Source organism: Vigna angularis, chromosome 1 (genome assembly GCF_016808095.1).
Source record: "Vigna angularis cultivar LongXiaoDou No.4 chromosome 1, ASM1680809v1, whole genome shotgun sequence".
Taxonomy (NCBI): Eukaryota; Viridiplantae; Streptophyta; class Magnoliopsida; order Fabales; family Fabaceae; genus Vigna; species Vigna angularis.
This window is the reverse complement of record NC_068970.1, coordinates 59,632,651-59,659,995: the sequence shown is the minus strand read 5'-3', so window position 1 is coordinate 59,659,995 and position 27,345 is coordinate 59,632,651. Positions and strand designations below refer to the sequence as shown.

Here is a 27,345-nt window from a genome sequence, read left to right as displayed (position 1 = left end):
TTGTATTGAGTGTAGAAGTGTAGTTGAAAACCGAATGCCGCGTGAGGGTTGACTGGGTTTTCTGTGTTGACCGAAGATGGGTGACTTGAAAACGCGTTTCACCGGAGGAGACAGATGTGCGTATTTATTACACCTATCTGAAAACCAAAGTTAAACAATCCAGGTCAATTAAATAAAAATAAATCTGATGACTTCAAAATTCAATTTTTCACTTTTTAAATTAAGTATTTTATAATGTTATAAATTTTATTATTTTTTCACTTACTTTTATTTTGGAAAGTCAAAGGAATTAATAATTAAAGCTGAGTGCTTCTATAATTGACAAGGAAAATTATACGATCAAGTTTGAAGTTAATTGATTTTTGACATATGGACAATCTAAAATTAATGAAAAAAAAATCAACATTTAAAAAAAAGTAATTTTATATAAATATAAACAATATAAAATGAATATTCTTTTTTTAATATGATTTTTATATGCAAAGTGATTTTTTTTATCACAAATCAAATTTTGTATAATTTAGAAAATATAGATCAGCGCATTATTACAATAAAAAGAAGAAGATAAAATGAAAATTATTTTCAGTATCAATTTTTTTAAGGAAAGATGCTAAGAGTGAGACAATAACAAAAGTATTTTCCATAATGTTGTTGGTGTTGAGACAGCGTTTGGCTTTTATCTTTTACCATTCTTAAATGCATAACACAACATAAAAAATCACGTTACCATTTGTATCCTCATAAAAGATTATTATTCCAAACATCATTAAACGTTTTCCAACAGAAACAAAAATCCAAATCAATTATAAAATTCTTTAGAATAATAAATCACAACAATAACATGTCTCAAATTTCTTACTTAATTCAAGACAACATGAAAATTTATTAATTCTCTTGAAATATTTAGTCGTTTGAAATAGATATGACAAAGGGTAATAGGACGAGTTTCACTTATTTCTAAAAATAAATTCATTTATATTTTCATACTTATATTTAAGGGGTATAATATTTTTATTTCATTTATATTCTGATCGGATAATATGTGTATTTTTTATTATTATTTTAATATTAATTAATTGACTTTATAAACAAAATAAAAAATTATGATAAATAAAAAATATGTTTTTTTAATAATAAATACAGTGACAAATTTTGACCACTCAAGGAGACAAAATAATATATTCAAAATTTACATATTTTATCTTTGTCATTAATACAACAAAAATAATATGTTATTTAATATAATTATAACTATAAAAGAAATCACATATATCTAATAAATTATTCTCTGTTTTCTAGAATTATTGAACCTGTCAATAACTAAATTAAAACTAAAATTTTTAACTATTTATTTTGACAATGTAAATAATCATATTGTGTGTAAGAAAATTATATCTTATTTTATTTTACAATCTTGTTTTGATAATTTATTATAGAAAAAAAAATATTTTTGTCAAGTAAAATGTACTTCTTCTTTTTTGTCACAGACTTAAGCCATTCAAATATGATTGATAAATTCTTTAAATTTGGATAATTAAGAGCATCCATTATAAAATAGTAAAGTTTATATTTTAAACTAGTTTTTAATTGAAAATGATATTGGAAAGTTAGTAACAAAATTATTAATTAATAGCAAGTAAACAAGTAAAAAAATTCATGATAAATATTATTGTATTTTCTTCATGTTTTCAAATTCAATAGTTATTTGACTTTTATTTATAAGAAAACTGTTTTTTTTACTACTCATATTTTAAAACAATGAGATTGCATTATTATATTTAAATAACCAATGTGGGAAAAATTTTGGGGGCCTTACACACTAACCAAGCAGTGTCACTAATCAAATATTTAGAAATGAATTATAATTATATATTTCAAACAAAATATTTTAGAACCAAAATATTTATTAAGTTTATAAACATTACTTGAAAAAATTATAAAATTTATTTTTTTAAAGTTTTAAAATATTTTAAATGTTTATTTACATTTTTTTCTCTAAATTCTAATTAAGTCTTTTTTTATACACTAATAAATGAAACTTAACCTAAATCTTTATCTTTTGAACTTCAATCTATGTTGGACAATAATGAACATCGTTCATTGACAATAATACATTAAGTTGTTATATTATTGAAAATAAAACAATTTCATAAAATTTTGAAGATAAAATTACACTTTTGAAAGTTAAAAAATAAAAATAATTATATAAAAAAATCATCAAAACAACATTATACGCGATAAAAATAAATAACAAATAAAAATATTAAAAAAGAAAAAAAATGATTAAATGTGCATCTTTAAAACAATTTGATACACCATCTAATGAAATCCCACAAATGAAAATAAATGTATAATTAAGGATGTGATGAGATAAAAAATACCTTGAAGATATAAGAAAAAGTTTTTAGATATCAAACTAGTCAAACAGTTAAGAGAAAATTGGTGTAGCGAAAAAAAAAAGGTTCTTCGAATGAAACAACAATGAAGGATAAAAAACAATAAAAAAGATAATTTTTATAAATAAAAGGTTTATGTGAAAAAAATACATATAAATATAAAATTCGAGTAGAAATATTTAGACGTGAGACATAAAACTATTGGATTGATTATAACAAATAATACAACATTTGAATATAAGCAGACAAAGGTTATAATAAGAGAAAAATTACCTTCAAGATGTGAATGTATTTCATGGATATATAATAGTCAAACATTCATAAAAGAGAAAAAAAAATCATGTAACAAAAGAAAAAAAATGGTTATAAAACTAAAAGCTAAGAGAATAATATATATATATATATATATATATATATATATAAATTTCTTAGGTCAATTAAAAAACTATGAATACTTAGTAATTTAAACGAGACAAGATGAGTGTTATGGTGAGTATGAGAATATGGACGAAGTGTGTATGTACATACTCATTCCTATTGAATATTACCTATACATATACTCATATGCAGTTAATGTGGAGATTACCCGTCAAAATGGAGTTTGAATAATACCCACGGAGACAAATTTATTTGTCTTATCTAATTTGAAGTCTTTTAAATTAACAATACTAACTCAAATTTTTAATGGTTTTTTTAGTGTTTCTCTATTACAATTGTAATAGGTAATCACTTATATAATTATGATGTTTTCTTTTGTCACTTTTCATGATGTATAAGATGTGAACATGTTTTAAACTCCAATTTTAATCAAGAGATTAACTTCAATCATACTTTGACACTGAAAGACATTTTTGTATTTCAATGATAAGAGTACATTTTCTTATTTTTTTTATTAGGTGCAATACCTATAGCTTCCAAGAATATTTTTCTTACAAGCATATTTTTCTTATATATCAAATAATGATTGGAAGAATTGCACCTTTAATCCATTTGACAATCTCTGCGCTTCACTTAAGAATATAATAAGAAGGATGTTTATGAGAAGGATGTTGAGAACTTGCTCAGTGAACAAGATTTACTTCATGTGAATCATGCAGAGAAGGATGCCCATAACCTAATAGATGAATGAGATTCACTCTACATGAATCTTGTAGAGAAGGATGATGAAGACTTGCTAGGTGAACGAGATTCACTCCACGTGAATCATGCCAGGAAGGATGTTGAACACTCACCCACTCGATGAATGAATGCTTGTCGAGAAGGATGTTGAGTACCTGTTTTGAGAACGAGATTCACTCCATGTGAATTCTATTGAGGAAAATGTCAAACACCCACTCGGTGAACGAGATTCACTCCACGTGAATCCTGTCGAGAAAGATATCAAAGACATGCCTAGTGAACGAGATTTACTCAATGTGAATCTTGTCGAGAATGATCTTAAGAACCTACTCAGTAAAGGAGATTCACTCAACGTGAATCCTGCCGAGAAGAATGTCGAATATCGGCTTGGTAGACAAGATTCACTCCATGTAAATCCTGCTGAGAAGGATGTCAAGCATTAGTTAGGTGAAAAAGATTCACTCCGTGTGAATCCTGTCAAATGATGCTAAAGTCATATCTTATTGCATGATATTTTAATGCAAGACTCATCCTATGTGAATCTTGTCAAGAAAGCTCCAGAAGTCACATTCATCACAGTACGCAAAACATTTTAGACTTTTGATAGTATTTCACATATTTGAGTATGGGGGATAACTGTACTTCTCTCCTTTTTAACCCAACTTCTTGGTTGTGCCTTCTCTGTCCAACTTCTTGGCCTTGCCTTCTTAGTCCAAATTATTGACCTTGCCTTCTCGACCTTGTTTTCTCGACCTTCTCATCCTTTTTTGCCAACTTTTAGGCCTTGCCTTCTCGACCTTGCTTTCTCAGTCTTCTTAACCTTTCTACGCTCTTGGTCTTCTCAATCGAGAAACCAACCATCATTTAACATAACCAAATAGAGATTATACATAAAATAAAGCCTAAATCATGGTGAAGGTATGATCGGGCCCTTCCTAATTGCTTGAAGGGCAAAAACCCAATAAATAATGTTATAAATAAGTAAAAATCCAAAGTAAAAAGGGATAGTTTTATTTGAAATGTATTTTTCTATACAAGAACAAACTATGAATACAATATTAACTTGATTGTTAGAATATCTTTGCAAGTACTCCCATCACTTGAGGTAGGCAAGTGTCCCAAGATTAACAATTGAAGCTGACAACCAAAACCAAAGACTAAAGATTAAATTAGAAACCTTAACTTATTTGTTCTGTGAGGTCCATTCGGCCTTGTAAGAATATTGGGTATATTGTTTCAGTTGCTACCAAATCATTATGAGACCATTTGTTAATGTCTAGTCTCACACTGAAAACGTATATACATTAGCATAAATGGATGTGTTAGGTGTTTCTCACCGACTAGAGATAAAATCAATATACAATATATACGTGGATGCAAATCTCGTCTTACAAACTAATTTTATAAGATTGAGTTAGACTTAAATTTTAATTTCTAACATTTATAATTATATTATTATAAATAGAAAAATAATTTTATATTTAAAAAGTTAAAAAATATAATTTAAATTACTTTTAAATACTGCAATTAAAAAGTTATAGAAAAATATTTTTTAAAATAAATTTCAATTTATTTGATTTGTGAGATATTAAAAAGTGAAAATTAGCAGAAGTCGTTGCAAGACATTATATAATTTATTTATATAACTATTAATAAAACCCGTACAATGTTTTTGAAGAATAAATTTAAAAGATAAAAGAAAATAAAAAGAGTTGAAGCAGTAGTAGTAGAAGAGGTTATAAATGCAATATTCAAAGGAATGTAAAAGGTAGCAATTCAAGGTGTTCTTCATTCAAACTTCTCCAAATTCCAGTCTCCGCAAGACTCCAACGTAACGTAAGAAACATCGAAGAAAAAACCATTATTCCATGGGCATGGCTTCCAACGAACCTTCACCGTAAGTACTCACTCTTAACTTTTCCAAAAAAAAGAAATTAAAAAAAAAAGCCAAAGGAGAATAATCAAAACTTAAAATACTTTCCGAGAAAAGTCGAAGCAATTCAGTCCCATGATTTACCCGTGACAGGTTCGAGTCTCGCCAGATGCTCGCCTCCTTCATTTCTTCCACGCCGCTTCTCTCCGACTCATGGCGACTCTGCACCCAGGCCAACGCCGCCCCCTTCCGCACCTTCGTGGCGGACCGCGTCGGCGCCTCCGTCTACGTCGCCTTCTCTGGCGTCCAGATGCCCGGCTCCTCCGACCCCAACTCCAGGGACTTGGTGCCGCTCGACAGCATCGGCGGCGTGCCCCTGTTTTCGCCGCGGCGGAGCAAGGAGCCGGACGAGCCCGTCATGGTTCACGCCGCCATGCTCAACCTCTTCCTTTCCCTTTTCAATTCCTTCCAGAACCAGGTTCGTTTTCATCTTCTCAATTCATACTTGTTTCAATCGAAGATAAATTCTCACATAATTCGGATGAACACGAACTTGTTTAATTGCTTTTTACACTTCATTTATATCGATCACAATTAATTGAAGTTTTATCTGTTAACTGTAGGTGAAAATATAGCTTTCTTCTTACCTGCTAAAACTGTCAACTATTTTCTTTCATTTTCATTTTATTTACCAAAAATAGAAGAACGGGGTGTCACTGTTTCCCTATAACTTTGAGATCTTTAATACAGTTCATTAACTAATAAGAAACGAAAACCCGAATTGAAATTTTGTCGATTATAATTTTGGCTGAGTTGAGTATGTTGTTCGAGTTAATTAATAATTACCTTTAACCAATTATATAAATGTCAGCATCTTTTTATGTGCATTTGTTGAGGTTTAATGTATCCTTATATAGTTTGAGTAAATTTTATGAGTTTTGATTTTGAGAAATGGGAAGATTGTTGCTGCAAATTTTTTTTTTTTTATTATTTGGGTTGCTTCTTTTATTATCATATGGTTACACATGACGTAGCTGGTGGGGATGTTAATTTTGGCTCATCAATTGGTAGAACATATAAAGAGAAAAAGAAAAAAGTGAATGGTAATAATTGATTTAAAATTAGAGAAAAAGGGAAAAGGTTGAAAGGGACAGTAATTAGGTAGATGAACTCGATATCCATTCCATGGCGTTTTCGGGCTTTCTTTGTTAGAGTTAGAGAAGACGTGATAACGAATGAAGGCTGAGAAAAAAAAAGGGAAGTTACGTGTTGAAATACTAATACCTAATTTAATTTATTAAAATTTCAACTCAAAAGAGATAGAAGATACCACTGAGATTTAAGCTAATCTTAGAATAAGTTATTAACATTAAGAATATAAAAACAATAAATTACGCTGTTTTCTTATAGAAACATTAATTATTTAAACATTAAATCCCTTTATTAAAAGTGCACTAACTCTTTTAAGAATCCACCTCCACTAAATCTCTTCAAATCAACAATGGGTCGTGTTATTTTTAACTCGTTGGTATATGCTAATAATATTCCCACACCCAAAGTATGTCCACGTTTATTTTTCTGTACATATTTATTAATTTCTAAATTCCATGGCGTTCATTAGTCCTTTAATCTATTTTATGGCCAGTTTTTATAATAAATTTTATGAAAAGTTGAAAGAGAGAAGCAAAATACATTTTTGCAATGTGAAAGGTCCCCTACAACCTCTTATTCTGACATGGGTCCCACCAATGAGCAATCATTTTATCCGACGACGGCTAACAACCAAGCCACCTTGATCAGTGCCTGAAACATTTGATGTAATAACGAAAACAAAACATCGGTTCGATTCGAGATTGTAAAATAAAATGGTTGACTTTTACTTTTTGGTAACAGTTGCGTCCATCTACAAGCAAATTATGGCATAGAAAAGGCGTGTGGGTTGAATTTTCAGCGTAAAATAAGCGAGTAAAACTTCCATTACGCTCGTTCAATGCCTTCATCATTATTATATTAGGGTTAGTAGGGTTTTTGTTCATGGACAAACATCTGTGACAAATTTGTCTTCATCACCACTAATTGACCGGTAAAATGTTTCCGTACAGATAAATTTTTGTATCCTCAGGTAGCATTTTATTTGTTAGTTTCTTTGGAAAAACAGTCTATGTAAACTGTCTGAAAGGTCTATAAAAATAAGAAAATGAAAAATATATTTGGATAATATCTACGAGGAAATATTCTCTCTGAAACTGACACGTGTCTCAGTGATTTGGGTAGGTTAAACCCAACTTTTCTTACCATGGTGGTTTTCGAGTCATAGTTATCACAGCAGAATAATTAAGTTAACTTTCTACTTTTATGCCAAAGTCGGGGAGCAAGAACACAAGACTTGAGTCTTGGCGTGTGGTGGGAGCTCTTGACTCTAACAACCCCATGGACCTTGCGAAATTGAACAAAAAGTCAATTTTGGAACTGTTCTTTTCACATACAAAGCAAAAGGTTTCATTTTCACAGATTATGCCCTACGAACCGTCACTTCAAGTCTTGCCAAGTCTTTTTAGCGTAATTTTTGGAGTTACCTTTTATTTTTCTTTTTCTGATTGTGCATACAACTAGATGAAGTTAAAAGTAAAAATATTCATATCAATATCCTTAAAGGGCATTTAATTTTTTGTTCTTCAAACTTATTTCCCCAGAATCTTATTGGTATTCTTAACTAACTGCTAAAATTTAATGTTGCAACTCAGATGTTGGAAATAGTGGGAAACAAAGACACTAAATCAATTGTGATCACTGGACATTCAATTGGAGGAGCCACTGCGTCGTTGTGCAGTCTTTGGCTTCTGTCTTACCTACAATCAATCTCTTCCTCTGTGTCAATATTGTGCATCACTTTTGGGGCACCATTGCTTGGGAACGAAGCCTTTTCTCAAAGCATTTTTAGAGAAAGATGGGGCGGCAACTTCTGCCACGTTGTGTCAAAGCATGACATAATGCCAAGGTTGCTCTTTGCCCCTATAACCTTTCTCACTACTCAGCTAAATTCCCTGCTACAGTTTTGGCAATTTTCCATGACCTCAGAAGATTTTGGAAAGCTTGCAAATCAGATATCAGAAAAAGAGAAAGCTAAATTGTTCGATGCTGTGATGGATTACTTGGAAGCAGCATCACAGGAGGGAGAAACATTTGTGCCTATCTTGTTTCACCCTTTCGGGAACTACTTTTTTGTCACAGAAGAAGGAGCAGTGTGTGTAGATAGTCCATCTGCAATCATAAAGATGATGCACTTGATGCTTGCAACTGGTTCTCCAGTTAGTAGTATTGAAGACCATCTGAAGTATGGATACTATGTTAATAAATTGTCTTCACAGACATTGAATCAGGAAATTTCCATGCAGAGAACCATTCCTGACTCGAGCTATGAAGCAGGGCTTGAATTAGCCATCCAGTCTTCTGGCATAGCAAACGAGGTAATTGCAAAATCTTTTAGAGATGTTATGCTAAAGGATTCATGTGTGTAACTAACATTTAAAGCTTTCGGTTCATAGATTCAGATTCTATATAATTCAGTGCTAGGTGGGACTAAACATTATCAACTAAACAGCTTAAACTTTTAGATAGGTGGATAATGATAATATGCTGTCTCTTCTTAAACCTTGAATTATCAAAATCCAATCTGTTTTCACAAAGTCTCTGTGAAGTTGAAGATTTAAGTGTTTATGGCTTACGATTTGAAGAACTAAAGTGGGAGGGTTTACTCTATTGGAAAATCAGCATCTATGATTTTTGCAGCGCCTTCTCATTACGTAGTTATATTGGTCAGGCATGAATATTTTTGCTGAACTAGTTATACTGTTATGTAACCAACAGGAATCAGCTATCACATCCGCCAAGGAATGTCTCAAGAAAACAAGAAGAATGGGCCCTTCACCAAATCTAAACGCAGCAACCCTAGCAGTTAGCTTATCCAAGGTGGTACCTCTGAGAGCTCAAATAGAATGGTACAAGAATTGGTGCGATGAGCAAGACGACCAAATTGGTTACTACGACTCGTTCAAAAGCAGGGACTCTTCCAGTTCCAAAAGGGACATGAAAATCAACATTAACCGTTGCAAGCTTGCCAGGTTTTGGAACAACGTTATTGACATGTTGGAAAGAGGTGAGCTGCCTCATGACTTTGACAAGAGAGCCAAGTGGGTCAATGCTTCACACTTCTATAAACTATTGGTTGAGCCTCTAGACATTGCTGAGTATTATGGGAGGAAAGGGATGCATAGAGCCAAGGGGTATCATTACATGCAGCATGGTAGAGAGAGAAGATATGAGATTTTTGATAGGTGGTGGAAGGACAGAACTGTTACTACTGCTGCAGAAGAAAACAAGGAGAGGAGCAAGTTTGCGAGTCTTACCCAAGATTCATGCTTTTGGGCTAGAGTGGAAGAAGCTAGGGACTGGTTGAATTGTGTTAGAAGCGAGATAGACGCTAACAAGCTGTCTCTTTTATGGGATAAAATTGAAAATTTTGAGAAGTATGCCATAAATTTAGTAGAAAATAAAGAGGTGTCTTGTGATGTTCTCTTAAAGAACTCAAGTTACAGTATATGGGTGGAGGATTTAAGAGAACTGAAACAACTGAAAGTAAAGGTGCAAAGGCTTCCTCATCAGTTTACTGGTTTTCTAGATGGTGAAGTAGTTCCTTAGTAGGTGATTTGGAATCAATAAGTTTGACTCGTTGTAACTGTACTATGTATAAGAACTGTGCTACCTTCTGCAAAATAACTCATTTTGCTGTTGAGTTGTGACACTTTTATTGCATTAGGATTTCACTTGAATACATATACGAGAGCAGGGCTAAAGTGAAACATTCAAAGGTTGATGACGATCACATAACATTATATCAGATTCTATATTACTAACACCAAAACTGAAACTAAAAGTTAAACAATGACTAACATTAATAGTAGTTGCCATGGTTGTCACTACAAGTTTGTAGCATGATTGATGTTCTCTAATATTAGCACTATAAATACCAGCTTAATCCAAATGCTGATGTGAAGTGTAGTGAAAACATTTTTTTTTTCTTTTGGGTGTGATTTTGAGTGAGACTATAGTTTGCACAAATTTAAAATACACTCCATTTGAAAAGAATTTATTGAATAATTTTTTTATATAAACTGTTTATCCCTTCACATCTACGTGTTTGGTAGAAATTACTTTTAAGAAATGAATTATTGCATGAAAAAAATCTTTCAAAAAGTTAAAAATCTTACTTTTTAAATAAAGAAAACCAAAGTCAGTTTTTGGGAGACATGTTGCTTTGCGTGTGCAACTGAACTTAAAATAGATAGAACGTCTTGAGAGTGGTCATTGTTTTACAATTGAGTACAAGGGTTGTGCTTGCTTGCAGAAGATGACAAATTTTCTTATCAACTTGATCTTCTTTATACATAAAGTTCATGGCGAAAGAGTAATTTGAAGATGATAATATGATCAATGAATTGAAGGATGCATGATACACTTTAAGGGGAGGTCCACCACAGCTTAAGGGGTCTCTTTAAAGTTGGATTCATGACATGATTTCTCCTTTTGCTTGCTTCCTTAGTTCTTTTACCCTCTCTTGATTTTAAAAATACAAGAAAATTAAGTTAGAAAATCAAACAAAAGGAAAATATGACAAAGGAATTATTTAGTAGAGTTTTAAACCCTAATGTGTTTTTGACAATATTAGAAAAATGTTATTTAAAAATTTTAAATATGTACTAGTATGTTCAATCTTTATGCTTTAAAGAACATATGCTGAATCTACTGTTATACAATATTAACTCTTGACTTCTTAGGCTCATTTCATTTTAAAATCTATTCAATTCCCTCTTATGTGTTATAAAAGAGAATCATAACATTCTTTATCCTAAGCTTTATATGTTTTTCCCTTTTATTTTTTATTCTTATATTTCCTTATCCCATTTTCTTCTTTATGACCATTGAACTATCTTGCTTCCTTGATATATGGGATACTTGTTTCTCTCAATACTTCTCCCACATGCATATGAGCATTCGTCTTTATGTTTGGGATAATTCCTTAAGAAAGTCTCTGGAAGATATATTATTCGAATTATTAATCATATTTTACTGGATGCAGTAATAACAGTGTTTGAAATCATCTGTTATGAAGTTTCAGAATATGTATGTAGATCAAAACTTCATCAGGATCTTTCATGCACAAATAGTTCCTACTTTTTGTGTAACAAGCAACTGTGTATACAACTAAAGCAGAGAGGGTAATACTTTAGGACAAAAAATAGTTCACAATACTTTAATCTTTGATCTTTGATCCTTGATCTTCAAAAGACAGTAACATAGCACCAACGGCAGCAAGATGTGTATTCTGTGTGACAACAAAAAGCAATGCAACTCCAGCAACAATAAACAGCTGCCAAGAAGTTTATCATGCTCTTCTTAACCTGTTATAATACTGGAAGTTGGACACAAAATCCATGCAGTCCCAAATTCAAAAATACACTGGGTTGTCTTTACCTGTCAAAATAAGAAACATTAAATCCTGGCTTATAATTCCTCAATTTGACAACTTGTAACTATCAATTAATATCATTCTTCCACACATATCAATGACATATTTCAAATCTGCTGACATGATATATGTCAGACAAAAAAGGTAATGCAACAGAGAATTGTATAAACAAAGTAACCATACTAAGCAGTCAGATCAAAAGGCTTTAATATAGGTTGCAGATATAGGTATCATTCTTACATATCCAGATATTTAAACATATTTCCAGCTCTTGTAAGTTTCAGTATTCTGTTGATCTTTGTACTACTTAATGTGATTTTATACGTTGTGAACATTATTGTCAATAAAGATGCTATGCAATAACAACTGTCAACTAATGTAGCATCTACAATAGCAAAAGAAGTGCTATACAATGTCACCGAATTCCATACGAAACATAATTGTATATGCCTATGTAGAAGGTGAGAAATCTTAGAAAACATACAAGTTCTAGAAGATCAGAATTCCCATTCCTTTCAGACACCAATTATACAAAGAAAAAAAAGGAGAGCTAGCAATTGGAGCAGTGACTATAACCACATTTCTTGTTTTCCAGAATCACGGATAAACTTTGTCATTTACTAAGTTCTGCAATCATACTAACTTCTCTATATGCTAACCATAAGAAAGGTTTCTGCAACTAAATGCAGTTATGCTGGGAATACGAATAACAAGACTAAAAATATCCTAAATCTCAACCAACAGGAATTGTTTGTCACCAATCCATACGTCATTATAACTGAAACTTAAGTGCTAAAATATTGATACATCAAAATTGTTGAAAGTACACAGGAAAATAGGTGTGACATCTATTAATCAACATGAGACAATGAATATGTTTTATCAATAGAGCTATAAAACATCATTTGCAAGGAGCATGATCTGGGAGGTAAAAGCAAAGAGAGATGTGATGGTAATGTCAAACCTTGGTGAAGGAGAGGAAGTGGAAGAACTTGGAAAGCCTGTAAAAACATTTGAGTAGGACTTGGTCAAATAAGAAAAATTGCTGATGGGAGGGAGAGAGGGTACTCTCTCTCCTTTCTTCAAAAGTTGTTGCAAGTCGAGTCTTTGCAAAGTCAAGACAACCCTAGTGTCCTTCCAAACAAAGGCAAGGACACCATTTTCAAATACAAAGAGGGAACCGGGCTTTGATCCAGGGTATCTGAAGCCATAACCATTTGAAATACCCTCTCCTGTGAAAGCATGTTTGATTTCCACTGACAAGGTGTCTCTATTGGAGTCAAAGGGAAAGGAATCAGACGAAGGATCATTGATATCCACTATAAACATTGCCGAACCATTAGGATGCAACACATAGTGAGTGCCTTCCAGTATTTTTGTTGCAATAAGAAGCTTTTGTTCTTGGGACTCCTCATAAGAGAGCAGAACAATGAACAGAGCCTTTCCTGGCTTGTCTTGAGAAGGTTTTCCAGGAGGCCAACCAAAAGTTCCTCCCCACAAACCCGCATAAATTTGATCTGCTGAGGGAACTTGCAAGGGCATCTTGAAAAGTGCAAACCAACTATCAGGCATATTTGGCCATGCGCGATAAGAAGAGAATTTTACAGTTGACGCCTTTAATGTTAGCCCTATTTCATTACTAGATCTAAGAAAATCTTCAAGCCGCGCATGCTTCATCTCACGTCTTGAAGTAAACTTGTCGAAAATTGCATAACTTTCATTAACTGAACTAGATTTTCTAAGCATCTGCTTAAAGCCACCCCAGAAATATCCACCGAGACTTTTCTTCTTTGTGCATTGTATGCGACCATTCTCCTTGTTCAAAAGATCAGACAAATCCTTGGACCAGTTACAACTCTTTTTTATGTCATCCTGCTCTAATTGCAATGGACTCTCTGCCCCTTGAGAACTTTCTTCATTGTCAATCCGGCCACTACCATGGCTGCATATTTGACAAAGGATTGCTCTTCTTTCCTTCAAAAGCACCAAATCTTTCTGAAAGTTGTCACAGTCATCTCTCACCGCAGGAAACAATGGTCCAGCAGCCATACCAGGAACCTCTTGTCGAACTAGGCCGCAGGTGACCTCAAGCAACTTTCTTCTGTCACTAAAACACAACTTGCTGAAGGGAACTGTTGCCTCAGCATTTCCACCCTCTCTTTGTAACCTAGAGATCTCACTGCTTGACCTACAAGCCTTTCCTGATATCATCGCACCCGAATCATGCAAGCTCCCAGTCTGCAACATAGCACTACTACTATTTCTACTACTACTACCACCATTGTCTTGTTCCCTGGCTTCAATCTCAAGCAACAACACATTGCAAGACTCATCTATATACTTGACAGAACCAGGATGAACGTAGTCTGTCTCCTCTTCCCTTCCATGGAGAAAAAAGATGGTTGAACCATTAAAATCACCAATAACTTCAAACACAGATGACCATTGGATAGGACCATCTTGAATCCCCAAATGACCAAGCTCCTGAGGAATTATCCGGCACCCGACAACCGAAAGAAAACCAGGCATGACATAGACAAGGTTACCAAGCTCAGGGTTCTGATGAACCCATATTCCAAGCAACGGCTTAACCCTCAAAAGGAAACGACAAAGAGCCTTGTAAGACGACACACCCTCCCTCCACTGAACAAGGTCCACGAGGGGCAACACCCCCACCTTGTCACACTGAGTGAGCCACACTTTTTCAGAAGATGCAACGGCATGGAGACTCTTGCAGCAGAGACTGAGATTGCACACGTCTCTGGGTAAGAGGAACCGCGACACCATGCCAAACAAATCATCGGGTAGGCACAGGAGCAAGCTTGGATCACAAGACATAATGGAATGAACCCAATTCAACCCAAATAAAATTTGATAGAAAAGAAATGAACTTTAAGCTCAAGTGTGAGCTACACACAGGAATTGTGAATCTCCCACCCCAAGTGATCTTCAACTATTGAGTCTAAGTATAAGTCTACGAAATGTTGAATGACAGAGACGCATACCTACCTGAAGCGAATTGGGTTGTTACGGTGTGTGAAATTCGGAGATTGTGAAACGCGTTTTGGGGTGGTTTTGAAAACAAACACAGAATTCCAATTGAGTGCAGCGACAGCGATAAATTCATGGAAAGAAAGTGGTTAAGTGAGTCAAGTCAACCCACTTTAACTCAAAATGTGTATAACATAACACAAAACAGTAGTATTCTTCTTCTGTGTTGTGTCATCGAAACAGAACAGTAACTGTATCATAGTGGTTGGTCCAAAAGTTAACTTTTGAATTTCTTTTCATTCTTCTTTCGATATTAATAAGTGTTTTTTCCATTCATTTTTAGTCATTAACTCATTTTAAAAAATTTGTATACAAAATTTTGAAAATACATTTTTTTATAGTTTCATAAATATTTTATTACAGATAATAAATCAAAAGTAGAAAAAAAAGGACCATTAGGATGTATAGTCCACGTAAAATGTTTGGTTTATAAAACTAAAATAGGTTTAGATGTATAAATGATAATTTAGGTTAACAGAGTTTATACAATTATTTTTAATTATTGAATTTTAAAAATATAAAAACTAAATTTGAAAATAAACAGAAAAATTATCTGTTAAAAGAGATAGAAATTAATATAAATGAAATTTAATTACAAATTTAAATGCATGATCTTGATGTCTAATTGGTAGTTTGACAAGGTAAAATTTCTTACATTTAATACATAGAAATTAAATAAAGAAAAACCTTAAAAAACATTTCACTTTGGAAAACCCATCTTGTTAATAATATAGTTCTTAAGCATAAACAAGCTTTGATAAAAATACTCTTTAAACAATAATTGCTAGAAATATTTCTCTTGAATAAAATAATTATTCTAATTTATGTAGAGATAACTATTATGTTAGTTAGCGGTAATGCACGAGATAAATATTTTTAACATAATAAATTAAAGGATGTAAAATTTTGATCATCAGATAATCATCATTAGTTTTGCTCTGCAGATTGACGGGAATAAATAATACCTAAACTCTTAGCTAAATGTTTATTATTGTCAGAAATCAATCTAAATTAAAAACCAAAAACAGCGAAGGAGAGTTAGAAAACCATCTAAATCATAATACGTTTCGCCGTATAGATTCCTAATTTGTATTTTCTTACCAATGAAGCATTGGACACTTTTAAATTAGATGGCGTCAAACTTGCAGGCTCTCCAACAAGTTCAACAACACAATTTCCATTTGAGCAAACCTGCACAGTAATTATGTGTTGTACAGGAAAACTATACATTCAACCCTTGTTCAAATTCAGTGGTAAAATCATCCAAATCAATCACATTTCTTTCACTTTTCAGTTCAGCCAGCTCTAAACTCAGCTCCGCAAGCCGCTTCTGCAGTTTCTCGCCCTTGTCAGGTAACTTAGAAATCATAGCCTGAAAAGGTTAAATAAAATCAGTCCACTATATCTCGATTTAGAATTGGTCAATCCACATCACTATTCCATTTCTAAGGTTGGTTATTGAAATGAGTACTTTATGTAATAACCATTTCCCATTTCCATACTTGACATAATATGCCTATGTCATCTTCCACATGGGACAGGTTGACAGACATTGGACGGCATAAAACCTATAGTACAATTTGGTCACTTTTGAGATTCTTAGTCAAAATTGATATTAAATTACTATAGCTTGACAAAGAAGGATAACCAGAGTAGAGGATAATAATTAAACCATCCGAAAGAGAATAGCGTACCGCATTTGAGAGTGTTTGAGAGAGCCGATTAATTTTATCCTTGATTTCTGACTCCGTCAATTTACCAGCACTGCTAGGAGATGAACCTTTTTTGCTTGTGGTAACATTCTTAGGATTAATTGCAAACTCGGAGCTGCTTTAAAGCACAGATGGAAACAATCAAATCTAAAACCAAAAGCCATCCTCGAATTTCTAAACAAATAATGCAATGAGCATCGTACCCATAAGTAATATGGTCATTTGAAGATGACCTCGAAGTCCCAATATACCTAGTCGCATGATTCCTGCAACCATTGCATTTATGGAACTTTAGGTTTGATAAAGCAAATTGTAAAACATTACAAATAGCATTTTTAATTACAAACTTGATTCTATATAACCAATGAGTTCACGGATCAACCCATTAGCCTAGGACAGAAATTAAAATAATATTATTTGCAAATTTATTTTAACTATTTTAGATTTATAATGGAAAAAGCACAAGCTAAAAAAAATTTAACAAGCGAAAAAAATATTTACAAAATAAATAAAACATGCAGGCAGGTGCCGTTCACCTATGCAGACCTGTACGAAGTAATCTATTTAACTGTGCCTATGTGGGGGCTGTTGTACGGGTGGATTTTCTAACCTAAAGAAGGACCCTTTCCACAAGAATTACCTTGGAACTTCATCATCCTCAAGTTCATCACGAACCTGCGGTTCTGCCTTTGAAAAGAGTAAACTGTGGTGACTAACTCCAGCTATGCCTTTACTCTTCAAGAACTCTATATGTGCTTTGAAAGAGTCATCACTACAGGAAATACAAATACTCCGTCAGATAAAAATAAGATTGAGTTCAATTTTCGAGTTCATCAGACTCAAGTTATTATAAAACAATAAGTAATTACAATTTTAACAGCTTCCCTAATGTTCTATTTTCAAAAATAGATTATTTTTTGAAAAAAAGGCAGTTCCTAAAAAACACTATTTGTCATATTAAATTTCCAAAATGAACACCAAAATGAGAAAATTCGAACACATTTCGCAATTGTAGACTCATTCTCATTACACTGTATATTGACGATCGTGCTCCTCATTCAATTGCCTTTGGGTAACAGATACATCAAATCCTTCTTTTGGAAGGCTGAAAAGCTCCCTAAGATCCTGCAAGGGATGAATGGAAGATTACACTAAATCACACCTTAGTGAACTTGCAAGTGAATTTTTGAACTAATAATACGTCCGACAAATTATACCTGTTGGCTAAAGTACCGAATCTGTTCTTTCTTCTCGGTAGCAGTTTTGAATAATCCTCCCTTATATACCTATAAAACATGCAATGTGTACGAAAAAAAGTCGATCAATGTCTTCACATATTTTTTTGCCATATAATTCAATCAAAACAATGACATACATACCCCACACATGCACATAGTTTCTTGTTTCTGCATGCAGCGCACGTGTATACATGTCTATGTTTCCATGTATGTTCATTGCATTAAGGGGAAAAATTACCTGTTTCCTGTAGATCTTTTCTTCAACAGTTCCGCACGTCATTAGTCTATATACAATGACATCTTTCTTTTGCCCAATTCGATATGCACGGTCCACACTTTGATTATCCATACTGGTAAAAAAAATTGTAGTGCCTTAAATGCAGCAACCGCAAATTACCTCCCACCATTAATGAATCAAATTGTAAATTGAAGGTGAAAAAAAAAATACAAATATTCAAATCCGATCCATAATCATACTAATCAATATCACCTTAAGTTTAAGTATATTTTATTGAATCTGTTTCAAATCCAAATCTATATTTTTGGATTTTAAAACAAATCCAATTAATTGGATTTAGGTTATATATTTCTTTTATGAAATCTCTTGGTTAAAATAATTTTTTGCTAGTTTCAACCGAGATTTTTCAGTCTCTTTATTAAGTGTCTCTTGGTTAGATGGTCAAGACGTTTCAGGTCAATCTGGCCGAGAATATAACCTGTTACTATATTAAAATAGGTCTTGCTCATCACAGATTATTTATTTTCTAAAAACTAATATGAAAGAAAATAACAAATTCTTAGCCAGCAGTAACACATTATATTAAAATAAATAGACAGAGAGCATATATATATATCTATATATATTTTATCAAAAAATGAGAAAAAGTAGTACATAATGGAAAAAAAGGAAAAAACTTCAATAAGAATTTCAAACACTTAAATCTTGTTGAACCATTTTTTTAGTAATCACTGTACATGGTCATTCCCTCTCCCAAAATTAACAATTTAATTTAGAATTATTTAGTAAAAAATATAATCACGTTAATTCAATTAGAACGTCATTTAAATTTACCATATATAATAGTCTCAATTTTATCCAAATTAAATGCATATGGATTTAACCAAATTTTAAATCCAAACTTAAACTAAATTAAAAAATCCAAATTAGTTTGATCCAATTAAATAGATCTAAATTTTAAATCCAATAGATCTAAACTTAAACTAAATTGGATTTGGATTGGATTTTAAACGAATCTCATCCATGCCCACCATTGGGTAATTGTTAGAAAGAACAATAGGTTTAGCTAACCAACCTGACTTATTCTAGGGCCAGGTGCACAATAGCTTAATCTCTATTGGATTGGATGAGTATTATACAATAACGATCAAATGTAAAAAAGAATAAAACAATTAATATTCACAGGAGAAACTTTTATCTTGTTGCATGTATGGTGATACCTTACGACATTAATAAAGCTACTGGCAGAAAAGATGGCTACAGACCACTGGAATAGAACACCAACAGAAAAACCAAAGGGGTGGGTATGACAGTAAGTTATATAGTATTTTAGCTATCTAGCTACTTTTACTCTCCTAAGTACCAAAACGACAACATCTTAATTACCAATTCACTAGAAAGAAGATTAAATGAAAGATATACACTTTCACCCTTTTACACTAAACAGTTCTAAAATAATCTTCTCAAACATAATAGGGAAACTAGGAAAAAGGTGTTTTAGCAAACATCTTAACGATGTCCCAATAATACTTAGTCATTTATTTACTGACATAGCAGAGAACAATTAAGTGGATAACAGTTTCTAAATTAGAAATTACCAATAATGCCACTTCTTTTTGTATACTTTACAACAAATTTAAAGTGCTTCAAGACACACCTTGGGTTCCAAGCAGGATCAACAACAATCACACGATCTGCTCTTGTAAGTGTAAGTCCCAAACCACCAACCTGAGACGTCAAGAGAAATATAGGAGCTCCAACACCTTCTTGGAAATCCTGAAATCCAAACAACAGGTGGCCTATAAGTCAGAAGAACATTTAAGGAATTACCAAGGTTACTTAGTGCAAAGCACTTACATTGACAATCTTTAGTCTGTCATTGACTTTTGTTGTGCCATCAATTCGTAAGAAGTCATAACCTTGGGACAGTAGGCATTCCTATAATCAAGCAGAAGAAAACCCTTAAATAAACTCCCAGAAAAACATACATTAAAATAACGGGGAACTGTGAACGTCCTCCAACAAACACCTGCTGATCATTAAAACTAAAAAGATTATGAACACTGCATTTCCAGAAATGACAATCCACTGACGTACATGAAACAGTTGAACAATTGTTTGACTAATCCATGCTTCACAGACGAAATAAATGAAAAGCATTTCAAAATAATTTATCAACCAACCTGAATAAGATTAAGCATCATGCGAGTCTGAGAAAATATAAGCACACAATGCCCTTCTGGGATCAAATTATCCTACAGCATAAATAAGAACTGTGATATTATGCAGAGAAGTAAACACCAGTAGTATACAAACTGCATGACCAGCACTTACCAGCAATGACATAATGAAGGAAATTTTGCATGACACGTCTTGTTCATCTTTAAACCTTTCTGTGTCACCAACATCGGCTATGTGCATTGCCAATTTTGTTGCAACATTAGCTTCGTCTGGCTTTAGCATTGAGTCCATCCCTTCCAACACATCCTCAGCTGCCCGCTTGGTCAACAGAAGTGGATGATCACATATTTTCTTTAGAATCTGATCCGTTTAATTTTTTTTCAAAGACAACAATATTACTATATAAAAAGGAAAAGAAGAACAGAATATAATAGCATAACAAGAATGAGAGTTGCTCAAACAACACGACAAAAATTACCGTAAGGGCAGCCAGTGGTGAGCCATCAAATGCTGAGAGAACAATCTCACTCTTCAAAAATGCTTCATAAAGATACCGCTACATGAAATAAAAATTAAACAGTAATCAAAATTTGTGAGATTAACCTCAGAAGATAAAATGAAAAAGTAACAAAGAATTGAATATTTAACCTGAACACTGGTCAATCGAAGCCACACAATGATCTCTTGTTTTTGAGAAAGTTTTGCAATTGTTTTCTCATTATCTTGACTGAAAACCTCACTCTTCATTCGTCTTAAAAAGTAAGGCTGAATCCGATCTCTTAGTTCCTGGTAAAAAAGTAGCAGTCAAAATACTTAAGTCAAAGTGAAACTTGCTATTAATTGGTGATCGGAATATGAGAGATCACTACATAAATAAAAATTACATTTTACAAATAAATCCATGATATATGTGCTTGACCATGGAACAACTTGAAGTGGAAGAGGACAAAGCACATCTAATAATATTCATATACCTTTAATTGTATGTATTATTATGTGAGCTCGAGAACAAAGACAACGTAATACCTACTACTCGCCATCAAAAGCCAAAGGCCAAGTCACATGAACTACATTTTGGAACACATAATCCTTACCTGTGCTACAGATGAACCAACACGTTTTTCCCTGTCAGAAGCATGCTTGTCATTTCCACGGAGTATGGGCTTTTCAAATTTTTCTTTGAACCTGATAAGTTACAATTTTTATGTTATGATACCTTAACTAAATTAAGAATGTAGCCTTAAAATTATCATTACCATTTGTTGTCACCTAGCAACTCTGGGCAACAGAAATTGAACAATGCCCACAATTCCTGTTAGGAAGTTTTAAGGATGACAACCATTAAACTTGGAAAAATAACATAAATTTAAATCATTATTACAAAAAATAAAAGCAGAAAGATGTTACAAAAAAAACAACTTAAGATTATAACAAAAAAAATTACAATAAATAATACCTTAAGATTATTTTGCAATGGTGTGCCACTGATGATAATGCGATGAGCACTTGGTATTTCAAGCAAACTTTTAGCCCTTTGTGTGCTTGGGTTCTTTATAAGGTGTCCCTAAAGTTAAGAAAATTTTGAAAAAAAGAAAATATTAAGACCTTTTGTAACAAGTTTAATATAAGTATTTAAATTCAATGCCATATAGTTGAAATTTCGTCCCGTATAGAATGAACATCATGTCAGTCCCATAAAAGTCACCACTACTTAAGTATGCAACAAGAAACGTGCAAGATGAGCTGATTACATTGCTTTAGCATACCAGATAAAACTACACACAAGTCAAATTTCACGCTGAAATTTTGGAACCCGTTATTAATGACTTTTAATTTTCTTTATGTCTAGATAAGCAAAACAGCATAGATTGCAACAATGAATAACTGGTATTTTTACATTTCTTGCTTCTGTTATAACTAATTTCACACACTTCTCTGCTCAATTTTCAAAATTTGCTTCGGACCTCCACTTTTCACTCAATTGGTGATATGCACTCTCTTACATTAAAGGGTGCTTAGGTTCTTGAAATGAAAAAAGGAATCAAAAACTTTTCCCACGTATATCTTCTATTAAACCAACTGTATACACGTCAAAATTTTCAAAATAATCTGTTCCATTGATCATATGAGAAATACAAGTACTGATCAAAAGCTACTGAGGAAAAGGCTAATGGACTGCAGGTAAACAGATCAAGTACCCAATATTAAATAAGTTTTAAATGAAACAAGCTCAGTTTTACCTCATCGAGTATCATGTAGTCCCATGTAGCATCATCTTCACTTTCGTCGTCATTTAAATAATTACTCCCCCGTAAGGACTTAGAATTGTTGCGGACAATATCATAAGTTGTGAGAAGAACTCCTTTGTCCTAGAAGGAGGCATGAAGTTGACAGAAACAAAGAACTCAGAAACGTCAAAAATACCACCATTCTCCATCAATCAACTAAAAGTCCACCGGTGAACAAAATTTAAATCAGTATTATTTTCCTTAAATTAAGGCAGCCACCCCTACCATGAAATTCTTTTCCTTCCAATTATTAAGCTCAGTTTTGAGTTACACACAAAAACAAAACATATTTATTATCCTCTGAGTGTTGAGCCCGAAGAATTTAATTTCAAGAAATTTCCAGTTTAATTTAAAAACAAGAAAGAACCAGAACCTGAAGTATGTACTGAAGTTCATATTCTCTAAGTTTTGTAGAAGTTCCAAAATATCTACGCGAAAGGACAAATAGTTGTTGTTATTAGCGCATAAAAGTTTCAACATTGCATGTTATAGATAAACCACAGATGAATGAAATCAGGCAGCCTCACTCTCTTGTCTTCTCGGATAGACCCACTACTGACAATTCTTTGATCCAATGGGGCAATAATGTTTTGGGAGCTACAACCAATGCCCGTCTTATTAAACGAGAATGAAACAGTCCAGCTAGAAAGCCACAGATCTGAAAGAACTATCCAGTATTAGCAATCATATACCAGCTATTGCAAAATACAATTTCTGAAGGTTCTGTTACTCATTTCCTTACCTGCATTGTTTTCCCCAAACCCATATCATCCCCCAAGATTCCCCCTTTTCCCAGACTATGCAAAGACCAGAGCCACGTCAACCCCTCCCGCTGATGTGGATACAACATTTTCGCAATTTTAGCAGGCAACTTAAAGGTTGACCTGGGTCCAGTCAAAGTTATTGAACCATCATTCTCTGGCACAAAATTATCCATCACTTGAACCGAATCGTCTGAATCATACTCAATACAGTCGCCATCATCATTCTTATTACCCTCAGCCAAGCTCTCCTGCTGCGGAGAAAACGAAGACCCTGCACTCCCATACTCTAAACCCTCATCATCGTAACTTTCTTTACCTGCAACCAAACCCTCAACACGCTTCGGCCTGGGCTTCCTCTCAACCGATAGCAACTCAAACTTGGCGTTCAGTTCAGTCAAAATATCCCTGATTTCATTCTTGCCCCCACTCTCCTCGATCTGGACGACGTTTTTGGGCACCGGAATCGGTGAATCAAGGTCGATCAGTTCATCAAACTTGGACTCATCAACCGCCACGCTTTTTCCAGCGTCTTCATGCACAATCTTACATAGGCGCCGCCGCCCCTTTACTTTCATCTTCGTCGTCCTTTCTTCCTCTGAAAATAAATATAACAACAACAGCAACAACATTTTAACAACAGTGCTGATTGCAGGTTAAAAGTGAGGCAGAGAAGACAACACTTACTAGGGGCAAAATCAACCACGTCGGGAGGAGCTTCTTCTTCAAAAAATGTCGGTTCGTATTTCTCATCCGTGTTTTGCCCTAACAACCAAAACAATCGAGTATTTAGATTTCCACGACGGCACTGATTGAAAATTAATGTGAGCCAGATAAGATAACACTTACTAGTGGAAGAAATAACCACGTCGGACGAACCTTCTTCTTGTTCTTCTTCTTGAAAGATGATTGGCTCGTGTTTCTTGTCCGAGTCTTGCCCTAATAATACGAATATTAATCGAGTGTGGCAGATTATAAGGACGGTGGTGATTCAGATTGAAGTGAAGCAGAAAATATAACACTTACCAGTAGTAGAAATATCGTAGGACGGAGCTACAACTTCTTCTGCTTCATGTACCTTGATCGGTTCGTGTTTCTCTTCCGAGGCTAACCATAACAGTAATAAGAAGGTGAGAACAAGCGTGAGAAGTAAACAGCGAGAGTGGATGGTAGAATGAAAGTACCGATTGGAGAATCGAAGTCGGTGATTGCGGAGAATTGAGGAATGTTTTGGTGTTCCTGTTTTCGCGCGGAGGATTCGATCGATTCTTCATCTGCGAAAAAAAAGAGGTAGGTTGATGAGAAAGAAATTGAAATAGAAAAAAGAAAGAAGAAAAGAGAAAAAAGTGAAACGTTACCGAAAGGTTTGGAAGAGGGTTTCGGGGGAGCGGAATGCTCTTGGAGGAAGCGATAGTGACTATCATTGAGACTGACTGGTTTCTTGGAGCTCTTGTTGTTCGCCATTGTTGTTGTGTCTTCTCTTCTCCCGCTTCGTTTAGAATTTTTGAATTTGAACAAGGTTAGGGAAAGAACATGCTCTTGCTTTACCTCTGCTTGCACTTGCTATTTGACGTTGTCATTCAATCGAAATGCTGTATAATTTCATTTTCAATATATTTTTTTTTTACTTTTTCATTATTATAAATTATTTAAAATTTGTTTAAATCTCATATCGTTTGCACCAAAGAGAATATCTTAATGTCTAAAAAATCTGAGGTAAGAAAATTCATCTATAAATTAAGGTTGATTGAGTAAACATATACTAAATAAATAAGTTCTTGTTATAACTTTTATTCAAAAGAAAAACATTTTCTTTTATATTATTGTGAGTTGTTTTACAATTTTTGAAATTTTATTTATTCAACCAAATCTACTAAAAATTCTAATAATCTTTATTAAAAATAACTACAGCACTTTCTTGTTGGTTTTTATATATTTTACTTTTATGTGAACGGTTTTTTTCACGTATCATCTTAGTTGAAAAATCTTAATGGCATTTTAAAGAAAAGACATGCTCAACATAACACTTGGATTCCTCTTTAAGCGGATAACAAATGGATTTATCGAGAGAGAATTTATTCAGGAGATGCAAAATAAACATGAATCCAATTATATAAAAAAATTATGCTATCTCCAATTTAAAACATTAAATGATGGGTTCATGAGTTTCTATTATTAAAATTCAACTTTTTATTTACACAAAACTTAAACTTACACATAAATTCTCTATATTATATTAGATTTGGAATTGTTTCCTATAAGACAGACTCGTTAAATCTATTTTGAAAAACAACACAAATTTAAGAAGTTTGATATTATGATCATTATACCCAAATTTTAACATATTTGATTAAGACAACGAATACAATGGTAAAAATATGTCTCGTTTATAAATAGGCATAATACCCAATTTTGTCCCCACTTTGATTCGAAAATCTCAAGTTAGTCCCTTTCTAGAAATGTGAGTGCAATGGATCCTTACTTGTAATTTTTTGAGTCTAATGAGTCCCTTCCGTTAAATAGAAAGAAACGGAGTTAGTGGGCCGATGATGTGGCAGTACTTATTGATTACGTGTCAAAAGTCCAAAGTGTCTTCCTCCGAATGCGTGTGTTTCTCTGAAGTTTCGTGTTTCTGAGTCTGTTTCTCCACTTTCCTTCCACCCATCTTCCTTTCCTTTAAGATTCTCAATATCTTGAAATCATAACAATCCAAAACCATCTTCCTCTTACTCCCTTCACTTCCACAGTCTCCTCTGTTCCTTCTTCCACCATCTCAATGGCCTCTCACCCAAACCAAACAGGTTCTCCCTCTCTCTCTCTCTTTCTATATTTCTTCACTCTTCTAAATTTTTCATTTTTCGATCACCCTTTTGCTTGTATCAGGAACGGGAGCTGACGGGCAAGGAGAAAAGGACCCCCCATCGCCGATCCCAGCATCAGCCTTTCAGAATCCACTTTCTGAGATATCGCCGTCACCGTCGCCGTCGCCGTCCTCATCGACAGCTCCGGCGCTGGTGCTTTCGAACTCGGGGAAGCGCATCGACCAGACGGGGAGGAAGAAGTACGTGAAGCAAGTGACGGGGCGGCATAACGACACGGAGCTGCACCTGGGCGGCACAGAGGGGCGACGTCGGCGCCGTGAGACAGATCCTTCTCGACGTCGAATCTCAGGTTATGGGAACTCTCGGCGACGGCGACGACGACGATCTCGACATCGAGATTGCGGAAGTGCGAGCTTGCCTCGTCAACGAAGAGAACGAGCTCGGTGAGACCCCTTTGTTCACTGCAGCTGAAAAGGGTCATCTCCATGTCGTGAAGGAGCTTCTCAACCATTCCACTGCTCAGACTGTTTCCAAGAAGAACCGATCGGGATTTGATCCCTTGCATATTGCAGCTAGTAAAGGCCACCACTGTATGTAGTATCTCTCTTTCTGGTACTTGTGTTTCTTTGTGCTTCTTTAGTTAGTTATACGAGGAGTTAAGTTATGAACTTATGAACATATGCTCTGCTGCTTGAGGTTTAGGAAAGAGACTATAAAACCTGTAAAGTGAGCAACTCATCCTTGAAAGGAGGAATTTTAGGGTTTCGAGGATGTCTTTGGCAGAGGGGAAGGTTGTTTTGAAGGTGATTGGGAAATTGTGCGAGGAGAGGAAGGAGTTGATGGTGGAAACTACCGTTTGCTGGAACTGGCGGTCTTTGTAGAAATCGAGAGTGGGGCGTCCGCCGACGCCAACGGATGAGGGGCGGCTGCTGACGTCGGAGTCGCGGGAGGGGTACTGGCGGCGGTGGAAGTCGACTGGAGTGGGTGGCGGTGGAGGAAGGAAAGAGTCCTTGGGTTGGCGTCGCGCGGTAGGTCTCATCCTCCCCCAATTTCTGAATAAAATCCTTTCTTCCCTAATTTATTTCCTAATTAACCAACACACGTAAGCATATCTTTTGACACGTAATCAATAAGTACTGC

General features: G+C 34.0%; 4 protein-coding genes across 5 annotated transcripts; 2 read left to right on the top strand and 2 right to left on the bottom strand.

Annotated features, from left to right (window-relative positions):
- Positions 1-5,257: 5,257 nt before the first annotated feature.
- On the top strand, positions 5,258-10,189 carry LOC108321852 (lipase-like PAD4). Its single transcript, XM_017553736.2, has 4 exons — positions 5,258-5,412; positions 5,542-5,866; positions 8,133-8,855; positions 9,256-10,189. Exons 1-4 carry the CDS (start codon positions 5,384-5,386, stop codon positions 10,084-10,086), a joined length of 1,908 nt encoding a protein of 635 aa, XP_017409225.1. The 5' UTR covers positions 5,258-5,383; the 3' UTR covers positions 10,087-10,189.
- Positions 10,190-11,491: 1,302 nt separating this feature from the next.
- On the bottom strand, positions 11,492-15,195 carry LOC108323890 (F-box protein At5g39450). The gene is made up of 2 exons (XM_017556703.2): positions 12,879-15,195; positions 11,492-11,919 (listed from the first exon to the last, which is right to left on the bottom strand). Exons 1-2 carry the CDS (start codon positions 14,750-14,752, stop codon positions 11,916-11,918), a joined length of 1,878 nt encoding a protein of 625 aa, XP_017412192.1. The 5' UTR covers positions 14,753-15,195; the 3' UTR covers positions 11,492-11,915.
- Positions 15,196-16,016: 821 nt separating this feature from the next.
- On the bottom strand, positions 16,017-24,870 carry LOC108325901 (protein CHROMATIN REMODELING 24). Of its 2 annotated transcripts, XM_017559067.2 has the most exons (25): positions 24,742-24,870; positions 24,568-24,657; positions 24,410-24,490; positions 24,233-24,322; positions 24,071-24,148; positions 23,365-23,981; positions 23,150-23,280; positions 22,996-23,050; positions 22,575-22,703; positions 21,791-21,898; positions 21,591-21,646; positions 21,429-21,519; positions 20,983-21,120; positions 20,813-20,890; positions 20,488-20,694; positions 20,337-20,408; positions 20,011-20,091; positions 19,811-19,929; positions 18,154-18,265; positions 17,895-17,963; positions 17,708-17,802; positions 17,318-17,449; positions 16,881-16,943; positions 16,660-16,792; positions 16,017-16,337 (listed from the first exon to the last, which is right to left on the bottom strand). In XM_017559067.2, exons 1-25 carry the CDS (start codon positions 24,845-24,847, stop codon positions 16,188-16,190), a joined length of 3,081 nt encoding a protein of 1,026 aa, XP_017414556.1. In that variant the 5' UTR covers positions 24,848-24,870; the 3' UTR covers positions 16,017-16,187. The 2 variants fall into 2 exon arrangements, 1 of the variants encoding a protein (XP_017414556.1); XR_008246404.1 differs by lacking the exons at positions 16,017-16,337; positions 16,660-16,792; positions 16,881-16,943; positions 17,318-17,449 and having other exon boundaries at positions 17,788-17,802; positions 18,057-18,265.
- Positions 24,871-25,981: 1,111 nt separating this feature from the next.
- On the top strand, positions 25,982-26,813 carry LOC108325681 (ankyrin repeat-containing protein ITN1). The gene is made up of 2 exons (XM_017558778.2): positions 25,982-26,184; positions 26,267-26,813. The coding sequence occupies exons 1-2, from the start codon at positions 26,160-26,162 to the stop codon at positions 26,650-26,652; spliced, it is 411 nt and encodes a 136-aa protein (XP_017414267.2). The 5' UTR covers positions 25,982-26,159; the 3' UTR covers positions 26,653-26,813.
- Positions 26,814-27,345: the final 532 nt, after the last annotated feature.